This window comes from Nomascus leucogenys, chromosome 21 (assembly GCF_006542625.1).
Source record: "Nomascus leucogenys isolate Asia chromosome 21, Asia_NLE_v1, whole genome shotgun sequence".
NCBI classification, from domain to species: domain Eukaryota; kingdom Metazoa; phylum Chordata; class Mammalia; order Primates; family Hylobatidae; genus Nomascus; species Nomascus leucogenys.
Window position 1 is genome coordinate 7379891 of NC_044401.1, and position 27695 is coordinate 7407585.

Sequence of the window (27695 nt, forward strand, 5' to 3'; positions counted from 1 at the left end):
TTAAAGTATAATAATAATAAGAAGAAGAATAAAAACTTTAAAACTTTTTAAAACACTTTTTATCTTCCATTTTGTCCCTGGGGGTACCTGGCACATTATTGAATGCATGAGCTTATTCATTCCTATTCCTGCTGAACCTGCTCATCCCAAATGTCACTGTTCATGTCACTGCTTTTTTATGTTCTGCATCAGATTACAGCACTCAATCAGATCACCAGCTTGTGATTATGTATCATTTTTCATTTGCTTTTAAAACGTTCAAGACATGTTGCAGATATCTAGTAGTCTTGTCCTAAGACAGCGGGTATTACCTTACATGTCAATTTTGTTCTATATTTTCAGGGTTGTTTTAAATTGAATTAGATTCTCAGAAAAAAACTCTTGTAGGATACGCAGCATAATAGGGCTTACTGACACTGTTTTTGAGGATGAATCTGGGGCTGAGAAACTCAATTGCTGTCCCAGTGTCCCATATCTAGTTAGCATTCTTCTTCTGACTTGTAAGTTCCAAAACATGCACCAGTCACCCAGTATCATTGAGTGTTCATCCTGGGCAGCAAGGTTCATACTTAAATTCCTATTCAAACCTTTTATATTTTATATTCTTTGATAAGCAGAGACTGCTTTTCTCTGCATGCAGTTATATATCATTGTGATGATCAATTTATATACTCTGGCTAGAAATTCCCTGATTTCAGATTGCAAGGAAATTGGGATAGGCTATTTTTCATAAGGGAACTCTGCCCTTCCATTTATGATTATCTGGCACCTATGTCTGAAACCATTTCTTTAGGTGAGCATACCAGAGTAAGTTTCATCTGACTAAGGTTTAAGAAATTCAAGTGATTTTTCACTTTTAGAAATATTTATGTTTTAGTGTTACCTTTTAGAAAGTATAGAAATTGGCTTATATGCAACATTGTCACTCTACTGAAGTGAGCTGCAAGAGAACAGTAGTGGAACTATCCTTGTCTCTGGATCTCTAGCTTCTGTGCTTCTGCCTTTCTGCCTCAAACCACAAATACAGATATTGTAACTACATTTTCTGTTTTTTCTTTTTTACTTTTTTTTTTTTTTTCTGTGACACAGGGTCTCACTCTGTTGCCCAGGCTGGAGTGCAGTGGCACAATCTCGGCTCACTGCAATTTCCACTTCCCAGGCTCAGGTGATCCTCCCACTTCAGCCTCCCAAGTAGCTAGGACTACAGGCACTCACCACCACGCCCAGCTAATTTTTATATTTTTTGTAGGGATGAAGTTTCACTATGTGGCCCAAGTCTCAAACTCCTGGGCTGAAGTGATCCGCTCACCTCAGCCTCCCAAATTCCTGCAATTACAGGCATCAGCCACTGCACCTGGCCAACTACATTTTCATATCCCCACACAACCATTATAGAGTGGGCTTTAAGCCCTATATTGAACATGCATTTTTTTTACTCATTTTCTTACTTTTTTAGTCTTGTTATATTTACAGAAGTGTTTTTCTCCTTGACTTTTCATAGTGTCCAAATAATCTCCTTGACAGTCAAAACCCCAGTGCTGCTTTTGGCTGTTAGTGCTGTAAAAACAGGAAATTAATACATCAGGTAAATTTTACACTCCTCCTTCCAGAGCAGATTGATGGAAATTGAATTTCACATTAATCAGACACAGCAATGTACATCTTCTATCCTGTAGAAATTTATGATTTTTACTCACTTGAATAAAATGTTACAGGGTTTTTTTGTTCACTATTTATACACTGATTTTTGGAGCTTTGTTCTTATCTGTGTTGCTATCTGATTTATTGTTATTTCTTCTAAAATTTTTATTTCAAGATTGTTCAGTCTCAGATATTTGTTTTCATAAAAGTAAAACATACGTAAATATTTATTACCACCTATATTATACTTTTATTACAAAAACCATCAGTAAGTGAATTTCTAAGTATTTATTGAGTACCTATCAATGCATTAGATGGAAACAATTAAATATAATGAAATATGCTGTTAGCAGGGTTGCTTATTTTTAAAAGAAATATAGAATAGATTAGAAATATCAGAGTATATCTCTTGTGGTGAGGGTAAATATTTGGTGAAACTTTTACACACACACACACAAACACACACACACATATACTTGTATATTGAGTCACAATGTGACATTTTTTCTTACTGTAGGTTGCAGTCAAAAAAGGGTTTAAAAGTCATATAAACATTTAAGAACTGTAGAAATGGTCTCCTGACTCACTGAGTTAAGAACTTCATGATTTGCTTGATATGACCCCAAAGAGTCCATGAGGAGAGTTAAGCATTATGTATGTTTAACAGAAATGGATATGCAAACAGTATGATGGAGAACTTATATGAGTCACCTTTCCAAGATACAATCCAGTGTGTGTCTAAACAGTATTATATTTTGAACCTCAAAGCTGATCCCTGATACCACATATAAGTTCCACACTCACAGCTAACTTCTTCAGGATAATAACCATTCACTTATAGATAGATCTAAGACCTCTATGTTTGAATTCTCAACTGACTGCCACCAAATCTCCTAATGGAGATTCCCATTGGGAAGAAAATGTGGCTGGCAGTAACACCACATCCCAACCTCCCCTCAGTCATATTCCCTAACATTTATAAAGTTTCCAGGAATCAAAGTGAGCTCTTCCTTAGGAAGGTCTAGAAAATAAATGAGTTCCCTGAGACCAGGGGCCTTGCCTTTGCCCTTCACACATCTAGTGCTTAGCAAGTACCTTCTTGGGGCAGACATGCATTCAGTTCAAGGGTTTGGTAAATGAGTCCTTCTCTTTAGCAGTCCTTTCCCTGACCAGTTCTTCTTGCGCAAGATCAGTCCTCAGAGTTTTACTTTGATTTTTGTAAGCCTTTTACTTAAATTATTGACAATTTAACTTGTTAAGTGTTATAATTGTGTTGCTTTCTCTTTCTCCTAAACCTGTCTTTTTAAAATTTTCGTGCATAGCTGAACCTCTCTCTCCCTCATGCATTCATCTTTTTAAAGTCGTTACTTATGTACCTCTTCTTTTTGCTCTTTCCCCTCCAAAAGCTTTCAGAAACTATGGTAATCAAAAAAATGTAACATGCCCTTGTGACATGAGAGAACAGAACAGTTCCTCTTTCTTCTTGAAGGTAATCTGTTGAAGTGCTGACACCTTCTATGAGGAGATCCTTTGCACTGGGGAATTTATAAAGCAATTTCATTTAGCTTAATATAAAATGTTAAGCGAGAGCTAAGATGGAGCATTTCTAGAACCTTTTTGGACTTATGTTTTATTCATATTATCAATTAACAAACTGTAAATGGCTTATTTTAATGGAAGTGCTTTGTTGCTTAGAAAACAACAACTGGCCACTGAGTATAATCGGAAACAAGTTCTCCGACACTGCTTTATAGAATGGCAGCATTGGCATGGCGCCGAGCTCCTGAAGAGAGAGCTGGCTCTCACAAAAGAGGAAACTAGGAAGAAGATGGATGCACTGCTGAAGGCAGCATCACTGGGGAAACTCAGTGCCAGTGGGTCATCAGGCATCAGTCTACCCAAGGAGGCAACAGCCATGGTGGGTCCACCAGTAAGAAATGGACAGGTACGTTGTTTTTCCTGCCTAGTAAACACTTGCATTTGAGGTTTGTGCTTTTATAGCTGGTATGTCAGTCATTGTCAGATTGCCTCGTCTAGGCTATCAAAAGATTAAAGCTGCCGCAATGCACTACCTTTCAGGCAGTGTTTATTTCCGTGAATTGAATCTTCTTTTTATAATCATATATAAACTTTGGCATCATTGGAAGTTAGTAGGGATTTAATATTGAAAGGGCATTTAAAACAACTAAGTGAAATATTCGTTTAGGAACAGACAGGTAAAGCACTGTCTATAACTCTTGAACTCCTCTTTTTGATCATCAGACATTTCCTTTCTAAATGAGTTTGTGACTTACAAGAGGGGAAATTTAAAATTTTTCTTTTTCTAATAAGAAAAGTCATATGTACTAATTGTAGCAATTTGATAGAAAATCACAGAGAAAAACATCCTATAATTCTGTCATCTGTAGATAATCACTAATAACATGTTAAAGTATAGCCATCTAGTCTTTAAGCATATGCAAATTTATCTCAATATTTTATTTAGCTTTTAAGTTTTCTTTAGTCAGGCCATTGAAGAACTCTAGTCTGCCAAAATTCAGGAAAAGGAAGGCCATGTTTTTTTTCTTCTTAATACTAATACTTACTGTTTTTCTAAAAAAAAAAATTGCGTTTTCACAGTATAACATGAGCATTTTCTGTCATTACATACACTTCTGCAATAGTAGTTCTCAACTGAGAGTATACCTCAGAATCACATCTACTAAAACAGAATTTTTGGTTGTGGGGCACCTCTTTTTTTTTAAGTTCTGCAAGTGGACGTAATATATATCCCCTGTCTGAGGACTAGTATTCTGTGCCACCATTTTGTAATGGCTACATGATATTCTGTAACGAACCATAAGCTGGAATTTGTTTAGCTCCTGTATTACTAGAATTTAAGTTGTTTCCAGTTTTCCTCCATTGTAAACAATGCTTCAGTGAACATCCTAGTAGCTAAATCTGTACTTATACATAATGCTTTACTTAGGATAATACCTAAAAATGGAATGCATGTTCTATTTTCATCTTATTATTGCTTCAACATTTGTATTTCTTTGATTACTAGTAAGGTTAAACATTTTTATATTGAATATACACTTGTGCACCACATAGCAATGTTTTGGCGAATGACTGACCACATGCACAGTGGTGGTCCCATAAGATTATAATGGAGCTGAAAAGTTCCTCTTGCTTAGTGACTTCTTGATATCTTGACCCTGTGTAGTCCTAGGCTAATATGTGTGTTTGTATCTTAGTTTTTAACAAAAATGTGTTTTAAAATTTTTTTAAAAAACAACCACTTTAAAAACAGAAAAAAAGCTTATGGAATAAGTATATAAAGAAGGAAAATATTTTTGTACAGCTGTGCAATGTTTGTGTTTTAAGCTGTTACTTTATAAAAGAGTCAAAAAGTTAATAATTTAGAAGTTTATAAAATAGAAAGTTACAGTAAGCTAGGGTTAATTCATCACTGAAGAAAAAAATCCTAATAAATTTAGTGTAGCCTAAGTATACAATGTCTATGAAGTCTGCACTAGTGTATAATAATGTCCTAGGCCTTCCCATTCATTCATCCAGAGCAACTTCCAGTCCTGCAAGTGCCAATCAGGGTAAGTGCCCCCATACACATGTACCATTTTTTATCTTGTCTACTGTTTTTACTGTACCTTTTCTATGTTTAGATATGCAAATACTTCCCATGTGTTACAGTTGCCTACAGTATTCCGTACAGTAACATCCTGCCCTGGGTTGTAGACTAGGGGCAATAGGCTATACCATATAGCCTAGATGTGCAGTAGACTATACCATCCTTCTTTGTATAAGTACACTGTACAGTGTTTACACAACAAAATCACCTATTTCTCAGAACAAATCCCCATTATTCAGCAATGCATGACTGTATATATATCTATATATGGATATAGAAAGATACAGATATATAGTGACTTGTCTCTTCATGCCCTTTGTCCATTTTTCTATTTGATATCTTTTTCTTATTTATAAGAGTTCTTTATATTTTAAGACTATTGATGCTTTTATTATTATATATTGCAAACATTTTTTCCATTTTGTCATTTGTCTTTTTGGTTTAGTTATGGTGTTTGGTACTATACACAGTTGTTAAGTTTTTATAAAGTCAATCCTGTCGGCTTCTTCTTTTATCACTGCTCTTGTCATGTTTAGAAAACCTTGTGGAGAAGATCTTCTACCCCCTCACCTCCACCCTCCACATAATGCTGTTAAGTACTTAATTCAGACATGCGAAATTAAATTGTGCACTGGAGGGTCCCCAGCCTTGCTTTTTACCCTGATGATTGCTAGCAAGTAGGCTGGTTTTAATTTAAGCTTATTCTCTTAGAAAGGGGGGATCAGGAAGATGCTTGTTGGGACTTATGTATAACATTTTGGTCCCTTCCCCTGGGCAATGTATTTACCTTTATGGCAGATAATTTTGTCTCCATTGAGACCCAAGACAGACTTCTATCTTAAGAAACAGCTGTATGGAACCTTTTACCTTACAAAGTGCCACTGTTCTTAAATGAAAAAAAAAGTCAGCAGAAAGTATTTTTTACCTGTGCAAAACAGAAAAATTACTATATATATATACATATATATACATATATACATATATACACACATATATATACATATATACATATATACATATATACACATATGTATATATACATATATACATATATACACATATGTATATATACATATATACATATATACACATATGTGTATATATACATATATACAGATATATGTATATATACATATATACACATATATACATATATACACATATGTATATATACATGTATACATATACATATATACACATATATGAGTATATATATATATTTAGACTCAAGGGAACAAAAGCCTCCAAATCTCTGAAATCAAGAACAAAAGACTTTATCAAGAAAGGATAGTATTGTTAAAAATGGAGCAAATGATAATAGAGGGCTACAATAGACCCTGTAGAGACTAAGTAAACTAATCTTTTTCCAGAGTGTACAGCAAAACATGAACAAGTGAAAATATAAAATCTTTAGTTAGATGCTCATTAATTATACAGTCATAGAAACTCATGTACTAAGAACACACAAACTGTACCTTGAATTTTTCCAAAATTATCAGTTAGCTAATAGGTGATTTTCTCTAATTAAGTCAGACCATTCACTCCTGCTCTATTAAGTACAATCTGTACCACTAAGCTTTTCCTTCATGTTCTTTATTTTCAAGTTAAAAAGTTACCATGATCCAAAAGAAACCCTGTCGCTTTACTCAGGGCTTTGACACAGTCTTGCTAGGTTAATAAGGTGTCATTACTACCAAGTTTAAAAGAACCTAAAACATATACCCTGCTTGATACTAAATTGCTTAAGCAGGTGTTCTCATGAATAAGTGTTCACTGACATTACTGAAATAAAAGGTTACTTTTAAAAGTGTTTAACATGTCAGAGTTTCCATATATCACATCTTTCATTTCAGTTGAGTCTATGGAAAGCATTTCTATAATCGTGAAAAATATTTTTGAGTCCCTAAGGATGGCGTCCTTTTAGAACAAGAAGCTTCTAATATTTAGATAGCTCATAGCATTTTTCTCTTTAAGCCATTGCAGATGAATGATCCTGACCTTCCAAATATTTCCCACCCATAGATAGTTCAGGAATAGCTGGAGACGGTTAGCTAGGCTTTAATGGGACCTTGATGCTGAAATAAATAAATATCCTATACTATGGCATATGATTAATTTACTAGTGTCAGGAGAGGCATTGAAAGAACAGAGATATATTATTCATTTGTAAAGATATTCTTTGGTTTTCAAACATTCTTGAGAAAGAATATATCCTTTGCCACAACATCTTCAAATTTCCACTAAAATTCAGAGTCAATTTATGCATATTAAATTCCTGTTTTATATATATATATATATCTGGAGTAACCTTGCCTAATTCACAAATGAACTGTCCAAATTAGAAATTTATAAGACAACATTTTTGCTATTGCAAATGTCCTGGCACATGGCAATGGTTCACACAGCTGTAGCCACTCTCCCAGTTTTCTTTTCTTTGAGCCAGAGTCTTGCTGTGTTGCCCAGGCTGGAGTGCAGTAGCACGATCTCGGCCCACTGCAACCTCCGCTTCCCGGGTTCAAGCGATTCTCCTGCTTCAGCCTCCCGAGTAGCTGGGATTACAGGTGCGTACCACCATGCCCGGCCAACTTTTGTACCTTTAGTAGAGACAGGGTTTCACCTTGTTGGCCAGGCTGGTCTCAATCTCCTGACCTCAAGTGATCTGCCCACCTCGGCCTCCCAACGCGCTGGGATTACAGGCGTGAGCCACCACAGCCGGCCACTCTCCCAGTTTTCATGGTGAGCAGCAATGCATGTTTTAAGAGTGGTGGCTTCTGAGGTAGCCAGGCCAGGAGCACAGACCACCTTTACCTGCAATACATGGCAGTTGTGCCATTAAACAAAACAATACTGACCTCATGAATGTTGGATTTCATCAGCACAGTCCTTTAAATAGTTGAGCTATAACATGTTTCTCTCTCTCAGGAGACTGCTGTGCCCCCTTTGTGGGAAAAGCCTCCCTTGGGAAGCAGTGGTTGTATGCTCAGTCCTCCCCTAGGAAGAACAACAACAGGCAACTTGCAGGGTTCCCTTCAGAATGTCTCTTTGAGTGCACCTGGCAATAAGCAGCACAAGACCCTGGGTGCTGAACCCTCTCAACAGCCTGGCAGCAATGAGACACTCGGAACTACTAGCCAGAAAGCAGAACTGCTTTGCTTGGGTCATTTCCACAGCCGCCATGTCTTCCAGCAACAGCTGATTGAGAAGCAAAAGAAGAAACTTCAGGAACAGCAGAAAACAATTATCGAGCTGAAGAAAAACCAGCGGCTGGCAGAGGCTCAGTGGGCAGCAGAGCGTGCCTCAGCAGTCACAGACGCACAGAGCCACCTGCTGTCAAAGCCCAGAGAAGAGGAACCAAGAACTTGCCAGATGCTTGTGAAGTATGTCTGTTCTATCAGAACTCTCTGGACTCATTTTAAGGGGTTTTTCACTTTGGGCTCCTGAGCTTCTTTGCCCTGCTTCTGAGCTCCGTGATCTTTCCTTTTCCTTGATTTTGCGCTCTCAAAGCAAAGAAGCCTATGTTATGACTAGCATATGACAGGCATAGATAGTCAAGGATGCCTGTAAGGATCCAGTTATACAGTTAGCATTTGGGTCATGGCTGCCTTTGAAGATCTCTGTTACTATGCCAGTTAAAGAGAAAAATGCTGTCTTGCTCTATTTCTGGGTTTCTAGCTATGTTAAGTGCTGAGAAGCCAAGTCAGACAACATCAGGTCCACATGGAACAGCCCCTGGGCTGGCTTATTTCCTAGCTTAAATTTGTAGTTGTTAGGGATAAAACAAAACATCTTTGAGCCTCAAATAAAAGCCCAAGTTTCTCAAAAGCCATGTAAGATGGTTTCATATGTGCTTGAGACATACTCATTGTATGTGGTAAATGGTAGGATAGGATGTGGTGACACCTATGGATTTGAAGCATTAGGATGGGAGTTAGAGTACCTGACTCACTGTGTAGACTCATGCCGATCACACAACCTTTCCATACCTCATTACACACATTTATGGAGTGGATATAATATGTAGTTATCTCAGAGAGGAGGGATTCATTAAGGTCTGTAAAAGGCTTTGAGCATCTCAGGTCAAAGGACTTTGAAGGAAACTGGTTAGTAGTCTAAATTCTTTTCCTTTATTTTTTCCCTAGTTCACCTGTTGCTTCCCCTGGGACTGAAGGCAGAAGTGACTCCCGAAATTCTGTTTCTGGACTCAAAAGGAAACCAAAGCAATTGATGACACCGCATCCCATACTAAAAGGCAGGGCTGTCTCGGTGGTGGCCTTGGTGGTTGTTATGTTCTCTCCTAGAGTAGAATGTGTACACTGGTACTGAATTCTGGCAACTCTTGAGGTTTTGAGACTTGGCAGAACCTGACATCAAAAATCTCAGAACGGTAGACATGTGAGGAGTGGAGTACACCAGAGAGCCCCACTACTTTTTTCCTGCCACTTTTGCCAACCTTTTTGGCATTCTCAGCCAACACACACACAAAAAAACATAGCTGAAAGCTGTATCATTTTTCTGTAATTTGAGATTTGGATTGTGAAAAAAAAAAAAGGGATAATTACACAAATGAGAAAACTCTGAGTAACTGCCAAGGACAAACACTGATAAAGGTCACCTGTCATCGTACTTTGTTAATGTTCAAATTTGATCAGTTTACAGTAATCCAAGATAAGTTATATCATTTTATAATGTTATAACTTGATAGGATTTTAGTAATAAAACCTACAAACCAGATATCTTAATTTGATAACATTTTTGATGCACCTAGAAACACTTATTTATTTATTTGGTACAGGCAGGGTCTTCCTGTGTTGCCCAGGCTGGTCTCAAACTCCTGGCCTCAAGCAGTCCTCCCACCTCAACCTCCCTAAGTGTTGGGATTATAGGCATGAACCACTGCACCTGGCCAGAAACCCTTATTTAAACTAAACTATACGAATAGAAGCATTCTTCAGAACCCACCTAGTGAATCTGCTAATTGTTTTTACTATATGCTTAGTCCCTCACTGTACATATGTTTGCATGCGGTGGTCGGCACTTTGACAATTATATTGTGGTTTGTAAATTTGATTTTTTACCTGTGACAAGATTGCTGGTTTAACAAGTAATTACAAATGAAAGATGCTGTGCCTGCAGTCAATTCCTATTAATGAAGAAATTGGCAGTCTTTGCATTAACTATCTGCCAGGACAGCAATTTATGCTGTCTTTGCCTATCGTTAAGCTTGGTCAGGAAATGCCTGGTTAAGTGTGATTATTTTTTTTTAATTATTGTTTGGTCAAGGAGTTACCTATTTCAGAAGCCCAGTCTACTTTCAAGTAGTCTTTTAATGATTAGATCTAGAAAAGATGGGCAAAGGGCATATTACCAGAGACTCTGCTTCTTAGGGGTCCCTTACTTTAATCCCCTAATCTATTTCTGCCTTCTTAGAGACAATTTCAGATGGTGCTGCCATTCTTTTTCAGCAAAGCAGACACTTAATATCTGTAAGAAATAGCCTGGTGAGTTTTTTGTTTATTAATTCTTAAAACTTGGACTTAAATTCTTTCCTCTAAAATATGGCACAAGGAACTGAAAGTAACTATTGGCTGACTTAGGTAAGCAGAACTTGATACTCCTCCCATCCATGCCCCTCTTCCTATGAAAGCCCCAACTGATTATAGAGTCATATTATCAGGCCATCTTGCACATTTGTTTCTTTTGGATCGATATTTAATAGACTGTCAAGAACAGGAGTCTGACACTCAAATTCGTTCAGTTGCCAGTTCTCCAAATGCCTGGTACAATTCCATTTCCTGCCCATCTGTATATCCAGGCCTTAAAACTAGATTCAAATATATTCATCGTGACCCCAAACTTTAGTTTGTTTGTTGTTGTTCTTATATATACAGATATATGTACAGTGACTTAAGAAAAATTAGCAGATTCAATAGGATTTGAGGAACAATTCTACTCTCAAAGTACTTGTTAGATGTAATTAAAGTTTTCTGCATTCATCAAACATATAATCAAATTAGAATTCTGGTTTCTGAGTTTCATATACTAAAAGTCTATCATCAAGGCACATTATAAATCAGTAAACAATTATTTTAATAAAAATGTAAACAAAATAATTAATTTATAAATTGTTCCTCATTGCTGAGGATGGGATAGTAGGTCTTTAACCTGTAGCATATATAAGTTCTATTTATCTCTATATATTTTCTGAGATTGTGAACATTCAACTTACAAGAAAACCCTAATAATAACACTAAAGTTTACTATGAAATGGAGACATTTCTCTTGCAGTGTTCCTCATATTTTTTCAATATAAAAGATATTAGAACTCTGTTACTATTTTCTAGCTATGGAAGAGAGAGCAATTCAACGAGCTGAACGTAGGCGGATCTTGGCAGAGAAGAAGAAAAAACAACAAGAGGAAAAATTGGTAATAGATTCAAAATGCAAACTGAGTCAAAAAAAGGATTTGTCTAGGTCTTTCTTAAAAAATGAAACCTTGCTTTTTCAGAACTTTTGAGACAATAGAGTTACATCAACTTTGGAAATGGTTTTTTGGCCTACTGGCCTGAATTCTGTGACAATTTTAGGAAAATAAGGGGGACAGAAACATCAACATCATTAACACAGCAGGAAGAAAATGTTATAAAAGTTGATGAGAGCCAGCAGATTAGAAGATTTACACATAACCAAGATTAGTGTATTATAGGTAGATGTCTGACCTACTGAATTTGCAAAGGGAGATAGTTCTTATTTTCCAAAGTTTTGACCTAGACTATCCGAAGTAAATTTTGTAACTACCAAGAAAAAATAAACACTTCCAACAATTGGGGGTTTTCTGGTGAAATGAAAGAAAACCTTTTTCCCCCTAAACTGTTTCTAACTTGGAGTTAGTTTTTCACAGATGACAGTAAGAACTAAAAAGTAATCATTTTTTAATGAAAAATTGGTGATCTTATTTATGATCAGTCTTACCTTCTCAAGTAGAAAAAGATTCTTCTGTAGAAACTTTTAAGTTACATAACTGATGACAGGTTGACTGAGTTTTCTACTTTTATCACAAAGTGCAGACTTCTTCCAGAGATAGGACAGGCACTTTGGTAGACACTTGACTATCCTAAACATAAAAGATCACATTTCTGTTCAAATTGAGGGTTCTGATTTTTCTGCCTTCTAATCTCAATCAGGCCCAGTTAAAGGCCCAAGAGGAGGAACGTCAGAAAAGGGAGGCAGAAGAAAAGGAGGCACAGCTTGAAAGAAAACGAGAAGAGAAGAGACTGAAGAAAATGGTTAGTATTGTCTATTTGGTCAGTCCCTGTATCTTGAGGCTTGCTGTGTGTGATACTGTGGCCCTGTGCACCTTCTTTAACCCAGAACTTCTATCTGGAATACTCTTCTCTCACCCTCACTTCTTTTCTCTATCTTATTTTGTGAAAAGCTACTCATTCTTCAGATCTCAGCTAAAACAGAACTTTGTCCAGATTAGCCTTTCCTGCCCTGCCCACCCTCCTCTCCACTCAGAATTAGGTTGGGTACCCCTTTGTGGACTCTCATCAAGTATCTTCCCTTCAGAACATTATTGACACTTATCATTGTGCATTTGTTTTATGGCTGTTTTATTCATTTCTACATCCCCAACTAAACTGTAATCTCCGTAAGAGTTAAGGGAACGGTCTGGTGTTGTTCACTATTGTATTGGCACCCAGCAGATTTGTGTTTAATGAGTGAATAAATGAATGAACAAATGGAAGAAGAAGTGATAATACACACAGAAGAAATAAGAGAAAAAGCTCTCACTCTAAGGTTATTAAATTCTGCTTGGGAAGATAAGGCCTAAAAATACAAACCTGTCAGAGACACTGTTGTAGAGTATTTGCCATCATGCGCTACATAGACCAAAAGAGATCAGGGGGCCAGATGTGGTGGCTCACACCTGTAATCCCAGCACTTTTGGGAGGCTGAGGTGGGAGGATTGCTTGAGCCCAGGAGTTTGAGACTAGCCTGGGCAAGATGGTAAGACCCTGTCTCAACCAAAAAAATTTTAATCCTCTGGGCGCAGTGACACCTGCCTATAATCACCAGCTACTTGGGAGGCTAAGGCAGGGGTAATCCTTGAGCCCAGGAGTTCGAGGCAGCAGTGAGCTGTCATTGTGCCACTGAACTCCAACCTGGGCGGCAAAGTAAGACCATCTCTAAGGAAAAAAAAGAGAGAGAGATCAAGAAAGTCATATAAGGTATGTTTCATGAAGAATTTGGAGAAATTAGAGGCATTTTCATGAAAAGGAAATTTGAATGAAGAATTGTATTAGTCAGGATTCTCCAGAAAAAGAGAACCAGCAGGACATATAGACAGAGGGAGACTTATTTTGAGAAATTGGCTCACACAATTATGGAAGCTGAGAAGTCTTATGATCTGCCATCTGCCATCTGGAGACCCAAGAAACCCAGTGGTGTAATTCCAGTTCAAGTCTGAAGGCTCAGAATCAGGGGAGTTGATGGCATAAATCTCAGTCAAAGAGCAAGAGAATACCAATATCCCAGCTCCAGATGGGAGGCAGGAAGCAAAAAGGGGCAAATTCTTCCTTCCTCCTCCTTCTATTCAGGCTCTCAGCAGATTGGATGATGCCCACCAACATTAGCGAGGGCAATCTACTTTACTAAGGCCACCAACTCAAATGCTAATCTTATCGAGAGACATCCTTAAGGACACATCCAAAAATAATGTTTAATCTAGCACCCCATGGTATAGTCAAGTTGACACATAAAATTAGCCATCACAAGTCCACCCCTTGTCAACACGGCACCCATGCATATCTCCTTAAACCATGGTTAATCTGCAAATAAAGACAATAGCATGATCATAATTCCACCTAACATGATACAACTATCCAGCATACAACTAAAAACATACTAAACCATTCCTCAGAAGAGGAAGTAAAGTCCTTGTGTGATATTTACTCTTCTCCATGATATCCCATAACTTAAATACTTAAATAACTTAAATAGCATAAATGATATAATATTAGCAACTTAAATACTGTGATAGAAAGTTACATTATAAAAGAATAAGAGGAAAGAAAATGCACAAATGTATTCATAGCAAAATGAGAAAATACTCATGACACCTACAGTTTTTGTTTCTACAACTGGTTACATGGTCATAACTGGTATTTATAAATACCTTCTTCCACTACCCCTCCATATTCCCCTTGCCTTCAGCAAGCACCTCAGCTGCTTGTGATTCTCTACCCAACCGGTGACCCAAACCTTCATTCCTAAAGTCACAGCAACATTCATAGTCCTGCCTGGATTAGGTTGTAGTTTTCCATTTACTGTAATTACAGGACAATGTTAATACTAAGAGACACCCTAACAAATCTCCTGTATTCCAAATGTATTCTTCCTTACCTTCATGTAGAGTAGTAGTTCAGTTTCCCCTTGGCAGGAAGGATCAGTCACCCCAAGCTAGCCCCGTAACTCCCTTCTTTGCCTGTTGATTCAGTGACACAAGGAGCCCAAAGTGGCCAGGTAGCAGTCAACTTGCAGTTAAGTGGAATCATTATGTCTCTTGGTAAAAGCATTCTTCCCTCTGGAACTAAGACCTCTAGGCTAGTAAAGCATAAAGTCATGGGAACAGGAAGCCAGAATTTTGCTAGTGGTATTACTAGGGGTAATAGTGTACCATTCTCATTTGCATCCCTTGATTCTTGGGCCCTTGAATCCTGGCTATCAGCGAAACCATTCGATGTATTGGATACTGATTAAGAGCATGTACGGACTTCTGAAGAACCTTCCCCAGCCCTGCAAGGTATTGCCACCTAGCTGGTGCTGTAACTAAGTCTTCAAAGGGCTATTCCATTGTTCGATCAATCCACCTGGTTCTGGATGGTAGGGAACATAGTAAGGCCAGTGAATTCCATGAGCATGGGCCCATTGCTATACTTCTTTGCTGTGAAATGAGTTCTTTGGTCAGAAGCAACGGTGTGTGGAATACTATGACAGTAGATAAAGTGAATCTGTAAGTCCACAGATGGTAGTTTTAGTAGAATCATTGCATGCAGGGAAAGCAAATCCATATCTAGATAGAGTGTCTGTTCCAGTAAAAACAAAATATTATCCCTTCCTTAATGGAAGCAGCTCACTGTAATTAACCTGCCACCGGGTAGCTTCCTGATCACCCTGGGGAATGGTGCCACATCAGGGACTCATTGTTAGTCTCTGCTGCTGGCAGATTGGGTACTTGGCAGTGCCTTTAGCCAGGTCAGCTGGTGAGTGGAAGTCCATGTTCCTGAGCCCATGGAAGTCCATGTTCCTGAGCCCATGCATAACCTCTATTTCTGCCACCATGGCCATTTTGTTTATGAGCCCATTGGGCTATCTTAGGGGGTCAGGATCATCAGTATCACAGTCTTCCACCTCCACGGTTTGTTCCACTGAAAGGTCTTCAAGGGCAATAACACCGGTGGAGCTGTCATCTCCTATGATAGCGATGCTTTCTTCTTGAATACCTCCTGAAGGACCTGCCTGAGGCTGTTTTATAGTTAACTTTTTTTTTTTTTTTTTTTTTTTTGAGGCAGAGTTTCACTCTTGTTGCCCAGGCTGGAGTGCAGTGGTGCGATCTCAGCTCACTGCAACCTCCGCCTCCCGAGTTCAAGTGATTCTCCTTCCTCAGCCTCCCAAGTAGCTGGGATTACAGTCATGCACCACCACGCCTGGCTAATTTTTGTATTTTTAGTAGAGATGGGGTTTCTCTATGTGGGTCAGGCTGGTCTCGAACTCCCGACGTCAGGTGATCCGCCTGCCTCGGCCTTTCAAAGTGCTGGGATTATAGGCATGAGCCACTGCACCCAGCCAACTTTTTTTTTAATAAGAAGTACAATCTAAAATAATGATAAAAAATATAGTGTCGTTCTCAAGTATTATGTACTTCACATAATTGTATATGCTATACTTTTTTTTTTTTTTTTTTGAGACGAAGTCTTTCTCTGTCCCCCAGGCTGGAGTGCAGTGGCGCGATCTCGGCTCACTGCAAGCTCCGCCTCCTGGGTTCACGCCATTCTCCTGCCTCAGCCTCCCGAGTAGCTGGGACTACAGGCGCCCGCCAACACGCCCGGCTAATTTTTTTGTATTTTTAGTAGAGACGGGGTTTCAACGTGTTAGCCAGGATGGTCTCGATCTCCTGACCTCGTGATCTGCCCGCCTCGGCCTCCCAAAGTGCTGGGATTACAGGCTTGAGCCACTGCTCCCGGCCACTTTTATATGACTGCCAGCACAGTAAGTTTGTTTATACTAGCTTTACCACAACTGCTTGAGTAGTGTGTGGCACTATGAATTAGAACAGCCATAGTATCACTGGGCAATAGGAATTTTTCAGCTCCATTATAACCTTATAGGGCCACCTTGATACATTCAGTTTTTCATTGACCCAAATATCATTATGTAGCATATGACTGTATGTTTATTTTATACTTTGGGTTATTAAAAATACTATGTTATTTATTTTGTTGCTCAAATTGTTTCAGCTTTGGCCACTGGGAGCTCTTTAAGGTTGGCTCCTATTGTCCCTTTGACATGCCCCCATTATTTTGTGTTTTTTGGGCACTTAACTTTCTGATGGTATTGATCTTTTATTTTTTCATTGCTCTGCCCTCATGAATAAGCCATTTCTCTGAGGGTTCTTAGTTATAAATGGTATTTGGAAAGCAAGATCTAAGTACTGAGGGTCTAATTGCTACTGGGGTGTCACTAATTCTAGGACCTTGGCAGTTGGAGGTAGGTAATATATGTATGCTATGCTATGTATACATACCTATCTGTAATCATTCTGTATCTATCCATCTCTGCGTGTATATGTACATATATGTATGTGTAACTCTACCTAAATATGAGTTCATAATGATGTTTCTGGCTCTAATCCAGCACTAGAGGGTTTATCCTATGCTTCCCTTCTTGCTTATTTGTAAATGCCCTCTGACAGCATGAAACCTGGCTCCCACAATTCATCTATTTACTTATTTATTCAACCCCAGGATAGATGTAAAGCAGTTTCAGAACTGATTACCCAAACCCCAATGAGAAAAAAATTACCAAATACAGTACAGTGGTTATGTACAGTTCCATTTATCTTTAACCTTATGGTTTCCAATTAAAATCCAGGATACATGTGCAGAACATGCAGGTTTGTTACATAGGTATACATGTGCCATGGTGGTTTGCTGCACCTATCAACCCATCATCTAGGTTTTAAGCCCAGCATGCATTAGGTATTTGTCCTAATGCTCTCTCTCCCCTTGCTCCCCACCCCCTGACAGGCCCCAGTGTGTGTTGTTCCTCTCCCTGTGTCCATGTGTTCTCATTGTTCAACTCCCACTTATGAGTGAGAACATGCAGTTTTTGGTTTTCTGTTCCTGTATTAGTTTGCTGAGGATGATGGCTTCCAGCTTCATCCATGTCCCTGCAAAGGACATAATCTCATTCTTTCTTATGGCTGCATAGCATTCCATGGTGTATATGTACCACATTTTCTTTATCCAGTCTATCATTGACGGGTATTTGTTTTGGTTCCAAGTCTTTGCTATTGTAAATAGTGCTGCAATAAATATATATGTACATGAGTCTTTAGCTGGAGGCATCATCCTACCCAACTTCAAACTATACTACAAGGCTACAGTAACCAAAACAGCATGGTACTAGTACTAAAATAGACATGTAGACCAATGGAACAGAACAGAGACCTCAAAAGTAACACCACACATCTACAACCATCTGATCTTTAACAAACCTGATAAAAACAAGCAATGGGGAAAGGATTCCCTATTTAATAAATGGTGCTTGGAAAACTGACTAGCCTATGCAGAAAACTGAAACTGGATCCCTTCCTTACACCTTATACAAAAATTAACTCAAGATGGATTAAAGATTTAAATGTAAAACCCAAAACCATAAAAACCCTAGAAGAAAATTTAGGCAATACCATTCAGGATATAGGCATGGGCAAAGACACCAAAAGCAATTGCAACAAAAGCCAAAATTGACAAATGGGATCTAATTAAACTAAAGAGCTTCTGCACAGCAAAAGAAACTATCATAAAAGTGAACAGGAACCTACAGAAAGGGAGAAAATTTTTGCAATCTATCCATCTGACAAAGGTCTAATATCCGGAATCTATAAAGAACTTAAATGTACAAGAAAAAAACAGTTCCATCAAAAAGTGGGCAAAGGATATGAACAGACACTTCTCAAAATAAGACATTTATGCAGCCAAAAAACATATGAAAAAAAAAGCTCATCATCACTGATCATTAGAGAAATGCAAATCAAAACCACAATGAGATTCCATCTCACGCTAGTCAGAATAGCGATTAGTAAAGTCAAGAAACAATAGATGCTGGTGAGACTGTGGAGAAATAGGAACACTTTTACACTGATGGTGGGAACATAAACTAGTTCAACCATTGTGGAAGACAGTGTGGCGATTCCTCAAGGATCTAGAACCAGAAATACCATTTGACCCAGCAGTCCCATTACTAGGTATATACCCAAAGCAATACAAATCATTCTACTAAAATAAGTTTTAAGTTACTTAGGTCAGCTCCTATTTTTCCCTAGGTCAGCACCTATTTTCCCCAGCTCCTTGAGTACAGTTTTGTCATTTGTTTTTAATACAGTCAGATTCATTTGTCACAGGGTACATTCCATCCTGGAATCCCTGACATTCTGGTTGATTTTGTTGTTTTTCTACTTTAAAGTTCACTCTTGGTAATGTACAGTGCTATGGCTTTTAACAAATGCAGAGTATCATAAAAAGCAGTTCCTTCATGGTACAACTTCCTCTGTATACCCCTCATTTTTTAATTTTTATAGATTTAGGGGGTATAAATGCAGTTTTGTTACATGGATGTATTGTGGAGTGCTGAAGTCTGGGCTTTAGTGTACCCATCACTCAAATAGTGAACATTGTACCCAGTGGGACATCCACCAGCCCCTAACCCCTGGCAAACACGGATTTGTTTTCTATCCCTATGTGTTTTGCCTTTTCCAGAAGTCATATCAGTGGATTCATACAGTGTTGCTTTTTTCACTTGGTAAAATGCATTTATGATTCATCCATTTTGTTGCAGGAGTCAAAAGCTCAGTCCTTTTTATCATCAAATAGTATTCCAATAGAATTTCATCTGCATATGCAAGTTATCTATTCCTCTGTTGATATTGCTTCCAGTTTCTGGCAATTATGAATAAAGTTGCTAGAAACATTTACATACAGGTTTTTGTTTGGACTCGTAAGTTTTCAGTTCAGTCAGGTGTTCATACCTGTAATCCCAGCACTTTGGAAGGCTGAGATGGGAGGATTTCTTGAGCCCAAGTTGATACCAGCCTGGGCAACATAGTGAGACCTTGTCTCTACAAAATAAAAGAAATTAGCCAGGTATGGTGACATGCACCTGTAGTCCCAGCTACTTGGGAGGCTGAGGTGGGAGGATCGCTTGAGCTCAGGAGTTCAAAGTTGCAGTGAGCTATTATTTTGCTGCTGCACTCCAGCCTGATTGACAAAGCAAGACCTTGTTTCTAAAAAAAAAAAAAAAAATTTAATTTTTTAAGTTTTCGATTCACTTAGGTAAATACCTAGGAATGTGATTGCTAGGTAGTGTGGTAAGTCAATGTTTAAGTTTATAGGTAATTGCCAAATTCTATTCCAAAGAGGCTGCACCATTTTGTGTTCCTACCAACGATAAATGAAAGGTCTTTTTGTTGCACATCCTCATCAGCATTTGTTATTATCAGTTTGGGGGGTTTAATATGTTCTAATAGGTGTGTAGTAATATATCATTGTGGTGTTTATTTGCATTTCCCTAACAACAAATAATGCTAAGAATCCTTTCATATCTTTACTTGATATCCATATATCTTCTATGATGAAGTATCTGTTCAGATCTTTTGTCCATTTTTTGTTTACTTATTGTTGGGTTTTAAAAGTTCTTCATATATTCTGGACCAAGTCCTTTGTTAGATATGTGATTTGCAAATATTTTCTTCCAGTCTAAGGCTTGTACTTTAATTCACTTAACAATGTCTTTCACAGAGGAAAGTGTTAAATTTTAATAAAGTCAACCTTACCACTTTTTTCTTTCATGGATTGTGCTGTTGGTGTTGTATCCAGAACTAATCACCAAACTCAAAGTCATTCAGATTTTCAGTTTTTCCTTCACAAAGTTTTACATTTTATATTTAGGTCTGTGGTCTATTTGGAGTTAATTTTTTTTTCTTTTCTTTTTTTTTTTTCTGAGACAGGGTCTCACTGTCACCCAGGCTGGAGTGCAGTGGCACGATCTCGGCTCACTGCAACTTCCACCTCCCAGGTTCAAGCGATTCTCCCACCTCAGCCTCCCAAGTAGCTGAGACTACAGGCACACGCCACCATGCCCAGCTAATTTTTGTATTTTTAGTAGAGATGTGGCTTCACCAGGTTGTCCAGGCTGGTCTCAAACTCCTGACCTCAAGTGATCCATCCACCTCAGCCTCCCAAAGTGCAGTACTGGGATTATAGGCATGAGCCACCATGCCCAGCCCATTTGGAGTTAATTTTAATATAAGTTGTGAGGTATACTGTAATTTATTTTTTATATAGACATTCAGTTGTTCCAGTATCATTTGTTGAGAAGACTATCTTTTCTCCATTAAATTATTTTTATACCTTTGCCAAAAATCAGTTGACCATATTGTGTGGATCTATTTCTGGGCTTTCTGTTCTTTTCTGTTGTTTCTTTATGTCTGTTCCTTTGCAAGTAATACTGTCTTTGATTACTGTAGCTTTATAGGCATTGTGAATTCTGCTACTCTATTTTTCTTCTTCAGAATGTTTTGGCTATTCTAGTTCATTTGACTTTCCGTATGAATCATAGAGTCCAGGTGTCACTATGTTACCCAGGCTGGTCTCAAACTCCTGGGCTCAAGTGATCCTCCTGCCTCAGCCTCTCAAAGTGCTGGATTACAGGCATGAGCCACCACACCTGGGTCACAGGGGTGACCAAGCCTACTGAAATTTTTTTTTATCATGCAAGGATGTTGAGTTTTGTCAAATGCTTTTCTGCATCTGTTGAGATGATCATATTATTTTTATCCTTCATTATGTTAATATGGTATATCACATTTATTGATTTGTGCATACTGAACCATCCTTGCATCCTAGGGATAACTCTTACTTGATCATAGTGTACTGAAAGCTTTTTCTGCATCTTTGATATGATCATGTAGTTTTCTTAATTCCTCTACTAATACGGTAAACTACATTGATTGGTTTTCCAATGTAAAATTATCTTTGCCTTCCTGAGATGAACTCCACTTGGTCATGATGTGTTATTTTTATATATTGTTAGATTTCATGTGCTGGTATTTTGTTAAGAATTTGGTTTTTGGGGGGTTTGTTTTTCTTTTTTTCTTTTTGATGGAGTCTCACTCTGTTGCCCAGGCTGGAGTGCAATGGCGCGATCTCAGCTCACTGTAACCTCCACCTCCCGGGTTCAAGGAGGTTGCTACTATTTTGTTCAGGATTTTTGCATTTATATTCATCAGGTATATTGGCCTATAATTTTTTTTGTAGTATCCTTGTCTGCCTTTAGTATCAGGGGAATGCTGGCCTCATAAAATGAGTGTGGAAGTGTTCCTTTCTCTTCAGTTTTGTTGGAAGAGTTTGAAAAGAATTGGCATTAATTCTTTATTATTATTATTATTATACTTTAAGTTTTAGGGTACATGTGCACAACGTGCAGGTTTGTTACAGATGTATACATGTGCCATGTTGGTGTGCTGCACCCATTAACTCGTCATTTAGCATTAGGTGTATCTCCTAATGCTATCCCTCCCCCCTCCCCCCACCCCACAACAGTCCCCGTTTAAATGTTTGATACAATTCACCAATGAAGTCCTGGGTTTTTCTTTGTTAGATTTTTAAATTACTCATTCAATCTCCTTATTTGTTTGTTTATTGGTTATAGGGTCTGTGGCCTTTCTTCATTTGGTTGTTTATTGGTTATAGGGTCTGTGGCCTTTCTTCATTTGGTTGTTTATTGGTTAGTAAGGTCTGTGGCCTTTCTTCTCTGTTCCCAGCCTCCTCGAACCACTCAGCTATGCTGATTACCTCAGTAATCTGGGTAAGGTAAGAAAGAAGTGGGCCTCTTGGGCAGCATCCTACACAGCTGAGGGAGCTGAATGCTTACTCGCTCTCCTCTCACTTTCCTCCATGGGAGGAATCACAGGCTGTGGGGGTCTCTCTTGGCATTAAACTATGCTGCATTGGGGGAGGGGTGACCTAGATAGAGTGAAACTATTCTTACCTTCTTCAGTGTGTCCAGTGATGTGCTGGAACTTCACTGCTGGACTTCCACAAAGGTACACTCATCCATGGGTACCTGTCAAAATCAGTGCTTCTGTGGGGATATGATGGTAGAAAGCTGCTATTCCACCATCTTGCTGATGTCTTTTCTCCATTTATTTATATCTTTGATTTCTTTCATCATTGTTTTTATAGCTTTCCTCACATCTTATATTTTGTTAGATTTGTACCTAACTACTGCATTTTTGGGGAACTATTGTAAATCATATTTTTTTTAAACTTTCATATTCCATTTATTCATTGCTAATATGGGAACATAATTCATTTTAGTATGTTGACGTTGTATCCTGCAATCTTGCTAAACTCACTTTTTGGTTCCAGAAGTATTTTTATAAATTATTTGGAATATTCTAGGTAAACAGGTTGTCTACTAATAAATGCAATATTATTTCTTCCTTTCCAATCTGCATGCCTTTTACTTATTTATCTTGCCTTATCGCATTAGTTAGGACTTCCAATATGAGATGGAATGGGCATGGTGAGAGAAGACATCCTTGCCTTGTTTCAGATCTAGGGGGAAAGCATTCAGTATCTCACCATTAAATATGATGTTTGCTGTGGGTTTTTCATGAATGCCTTTTATTACATGAAGGAAATTTTCATTTATTCCTAGATTGCTGAGAGTGTTTATTACAAATTTCACTGAAAGCTTTTTCTGCATCTTTGATATGATCATGCAGTTTTCTTAATTCCTCTACTAATACAGTAAACTACATTGATTGGTTTTCCAATGTAAAATTATCCTTGCCTTCCTGAGATGAACTCCACTTGGTCATGTGTGTTATTTTTATATATTGTTAGATTTCATGTGCTGGTATTTTGTTAAGAATTTGGTTTTTGGGGGGTTTGTTTGTTTGTTTTTCTTTTTTTTTTTTGATGGAGTCTCACTCTGTTGCCCAGGCTGGAGTGCAGTGGCACAATCTCAGCTCACTGTAACCTCCACCTCCTGGGTTCAAGTGATTCTCCTGCCTTGGCCTCCTGAGTAGCTGGGATTAGAGGCATGCGCCACCACACCCAGCTAATTTTTGTATTTTTAGTAAAGACGGGGTTTCACCATGTTGGCCAGGGTGGCCTTGAACTTTTAACCTTGTGATCCGCCCACCTCAGTCTCCCAAAGTGCTGGGATTACAGGCATGAGCCACCACATCTGGCCTTTTTTTTTTTTGAGGTGCTTTCTCACTATGTTGTGCAGGCTAGTCTTGAATACTTGGGTTCAAATTATCTTGCCCCAGCCTCCTGAGTAGCTGGGATTCTAAGCATGCACCACTACACCCAGCCTGCATTTCCTTCTTTTTATATTATGTTTGTCTTGTTGTGGTATTAGGATAATGGTTAGCCTCATAAAATGGGGGAAGTATACCCTTTTTTATTTTTTGAAAGAGAGTATGTAAAGTTGGTGTTATTTCTCTCTAAAATGTTTGGTAGAATTCACTGGTGAAACCACTGGGCCTGGAGTTTTCTTTTTTTATTATTTTATATTAATTTTTTTATTTCTGTAGGTTTTGGGGGAACAGGTGGTATTTGGTTACATGAGTAAATTCTTTGGTGGGGATATGTGAGGTTCAGGTGCACCCATCACCTGAGCAATATACACTGAACCTAATTTATAGTCTTTTATCCCTTACCCGGAGTTTTCTTTTTTTAAATGATTTAAAATAACATATTCTATTTCTTTAATAGATATTGAGCTATTCAGTTCTTTTTTTCTTCTTGAGTAAAACTTGGTAGTTTGTATATTTCAGGAAATTTGAGCATTTAATCTAAGTTTTCAAGTCTTTTGGAATAGAGGTCATAGTATTCTCTTACGACCTTTTTAATATCTATGAGATCAGTATTGATGTCTGCTCTTTAAATTTTGATATTGGTGATATATATCTTCTCTCTTTCCTAGTTTAACTGGATATCAGTTTTATCAATTTTATTTCTTTTCAAAAACTAACTTTTGGTTTCACTGGTTTTCTTTGTTGTTTTCCTCTTTTCAGTTTCATTGATTTCTGCTTTAATTTTTATTTCTGTCCTCCTCCTTCCTTAAGATTTTGCTCTCTTCTTCTAGTTTCCTAAGATATAAACTTCAATTATTGATTTCAGATCTTTCTCTTTTTCTTTCTTTCTTTCTTTAGAGACGGGGCCTTGTTCTGTTGCCCAGGCAGGAATGCAGTGGTCTGATCATAGCTCACTATAACCTCAAACTCCTGGGCTCAAGCAATCCTCTCACCGCAGCCTCCTGAGTAGCTGAGACTACAGGCATGCACCACCATGTCCAACTGATTTCTTAAATTTTTTGTAGAGATGGGGTCTCACTATGTTGTCCAGGCTGGTCTTAAGTTCCTGGTCTCAAGAGATCCTCCCACCTTGGCCTCCCAAAGTGGTAAGATTACAGGCATGAGCCACCATGCCTGGCCTCTCCTTTTCTAGTATGTGAATTTACTGCTGTAAATTTCCATCTCTCTTTTACTTGTTTATCATATTTTGATATTTTTATCTTTATTTAGTTCAAAATATTTTTAATTTCCCTTGAGATGTCCTCATTGTCCCATGGGTTATTAAGTTTATTCTTTAAATTTTAAATATTTGAGGACTTTCAGATAACTTTCTACTAGTTTAATTTCTAGTTTAAGTTCCTTATGTTCCAAGAATGTACACTGCATGAAATTGTAAAGTTTTGCTTTATGACCCAGAATATTGTCTATCTCAGTGAATGTTCCGTGTGCACCTGAGAAGAATATGTATAATACTATAGTACTAAGCTGCCATTGGTCTGCTATAGAAATGCCAAGTCACATTGTTTGAGTGTGTCTTACTGTGTCTTACTGTATCTATATCTGTATTCTTACTGATTTTGTGCCTGCTTCTATCAGTTATTGAGAGAGGAATATTGAAGTTTCTTTTTTTTTTTTAATTTTATTATGATTATACTTTAAGTTTTAGGGTACATGTGCACAACGTGCAGGTTTGTTACATATGTATACATGTGCCATGTTGGTGTGCTACACCCATTAACTCGTCATTTAGCAGTAGATATATCTCCTAATGCTATCCCTCCCCCTTCCCCCCACCCCACAACAGGCCCCGGTGTGTGATGTTCCCCTTCCTGTGTCCATGAGTTCTCATTGTTCAGTTCCCACCTATGAGTGAGAACATGAGGTGTTTGATTTTTTGTCCTGGTGACAGTTTGCTGAGAATGATGATTTCCAGTTTCATCCATGTCCCTACTAAGGACATGAACTCATCATTTTTTATGGCTGCATAGTATTCCATGGTGTATATGTGCCACATTTTCTTAATCCAGTCTATCACTGTTGGACATTTGGGTTGGTTCCAAGTCTTTGCTATTGTGAATAGTGCCGCAGTAAACATACGTGTGCATGTGTCTTTATAACAGCATGATTTATAATCCTTTGGGTATATACCCAGTAATGGGATGGCTGGGTCAAATGGTATTTCTAGTTCTAGATCCCTGAGGAATCGCCACACTGACTTCCACAATGGTTGAACTAGTTTACAGTCCCACCAACAGTGTAAAAGTGTTCCTATTTCTCCACATCCTCTCCAGCACCTGTTGTTTCCTGACTTTTTAATGATCGCCATTCTAACTGGTATGAGATGGTATCTCACTGTGGTTTTGATTTGCATTTCTCTGATGGCCAGTGATGATGAGCATTTTTTCATGTGTTTTTTGGCTGCATAAATGTCTTCTTTAGAGAAGTGTCTGTTCATATGCTTTGCCCACTTTTTCATGGGGTTTGTTTTTTTCTTGTAAATTTGTTTGAGTTCATTGTAGATTCTGGATATTAGCCCTTTGTCAGATGAGTAGGTTGTGAAAATTTTCTCCCATTCTGTAGGTTGCCTGTTCACTCTGATGGTAGTTTCTTTTGCTGTGCAGAAGCTCTTTAGTTTAATTAGATCCCATTTGTCAATTTTGGCTTTTGTTGCCATTGCTTTTGGTGTTTTAGACATGAAGTCCTTGCCCATGCCTATGTCCTGAATGGTATTGCCTAGGTTTTCTTCTAGGGTTTTTATGGTTTTAGGTCTAACATTTCAGTCTTTAATCCATCTTGAATTAATTTTTGTATAAGGTGTAAGGAAGGGATCCAGTTTCAGCTTTCTACATATGGCTAGCCAGTTTTCCCAGCACCATTTATTAAATAGGTAATCCTTTCCCCATTGCTTGTTTTTGTCAGGTTTGTCAAAGATCAGATAGTTGTAGATATGCGGCATTATTTCTGAGGGCTCTGTTCTGTTCCATTGCTCTATATCTCTGCTTTGGTACCAGTACCATGCTGTTTTGGTTACTGTAGCCTTGTAGTATAGTTTGAAGTCAGGTAGTGTGGTGCCTCCAGCTTTGTTCTTTTGGCTTAGGATTGACTTGGCATTGCGGGCTCTTTTTTGGTTCCATATGAACTTTAAAGTAGTTTTTTCCAATTCTGTGAAGAAAGTCATTGGTAGCTTGATGGGGATGGCACTGAATCTATAAATTACATTGGGCAGTATGGCCATTTTCACGATATTGATTCAAATCAATAATTGTAATCCAGCATATAAACAGAACCAAAGACAAAAACCACATGATTATCTCAATAGATGCAGAAAAGGCCTTTGACAAAATTCAACAACGCTTCATGCTAAAAACTCTCAATAAATTAGGTATTGATGGGACGTATCTCAAAATAATAAGAGCTATCTATGACAAACCCACAGCCAATATCATACTGAATGGGCAAAAACTGGAAGCATTCCCTTTGAAAACTGGCACAAGACAGGGATGCCCTCTCTCACCACTCCTATTCAACATAGTGTTGGAAGTTCTGGCCAGGGCAATCAGGCAGGAGAAGGAAATAAAGGGTATTCAATTAGGAAAAGAGGAAGTCAAATTGTCCCTGTTTGCAGATGGCATGATTGTATATCTAGAAAACCCCATCGTCTCAGCCCAAAATCTCCTCAAGCTGATAAGCAACTTCAGCAAAGTCTCAGGATACAAAATCAATGTACAAAAATCACAAGCATTCTTGTACACCAATCACAGACAAACAGAGAGCGAAATC

The 27695-nt window shown here is 38.1% G+C and overlaps 1 protein-coding gene across 1 annotated transcript in view; it reads left to right on the forward strand.

Moving 5' to 3' along the window:
* Positions 1-27695, forward strand: part of CCDC191 (coiled-coil domain containing 191) — a 95398-nt gene that overhangs the window by 42771 nt on the left and 24932 nt on the right. The window contains exons 9-13 of the mRNA XM_012501080.2: positions 3337-3586; positions 8192-8646; positions 9409-9518; positions 11611-11693; positions 12451-12552. Of these exons, the coding sequence (XP_012356534.2) occupies positions 3337-3586; positions 8192-8646; positions 9409-9518; positions 11611-11693; positions 12451-12552 (1000 nt within the window). The remainder of the gene's footprint in view (positions 1-3336; positions 3587-8191; positions 8647-9408; positions 9519-11610; positions 11694-12450; positions 12553-27695) is intronic.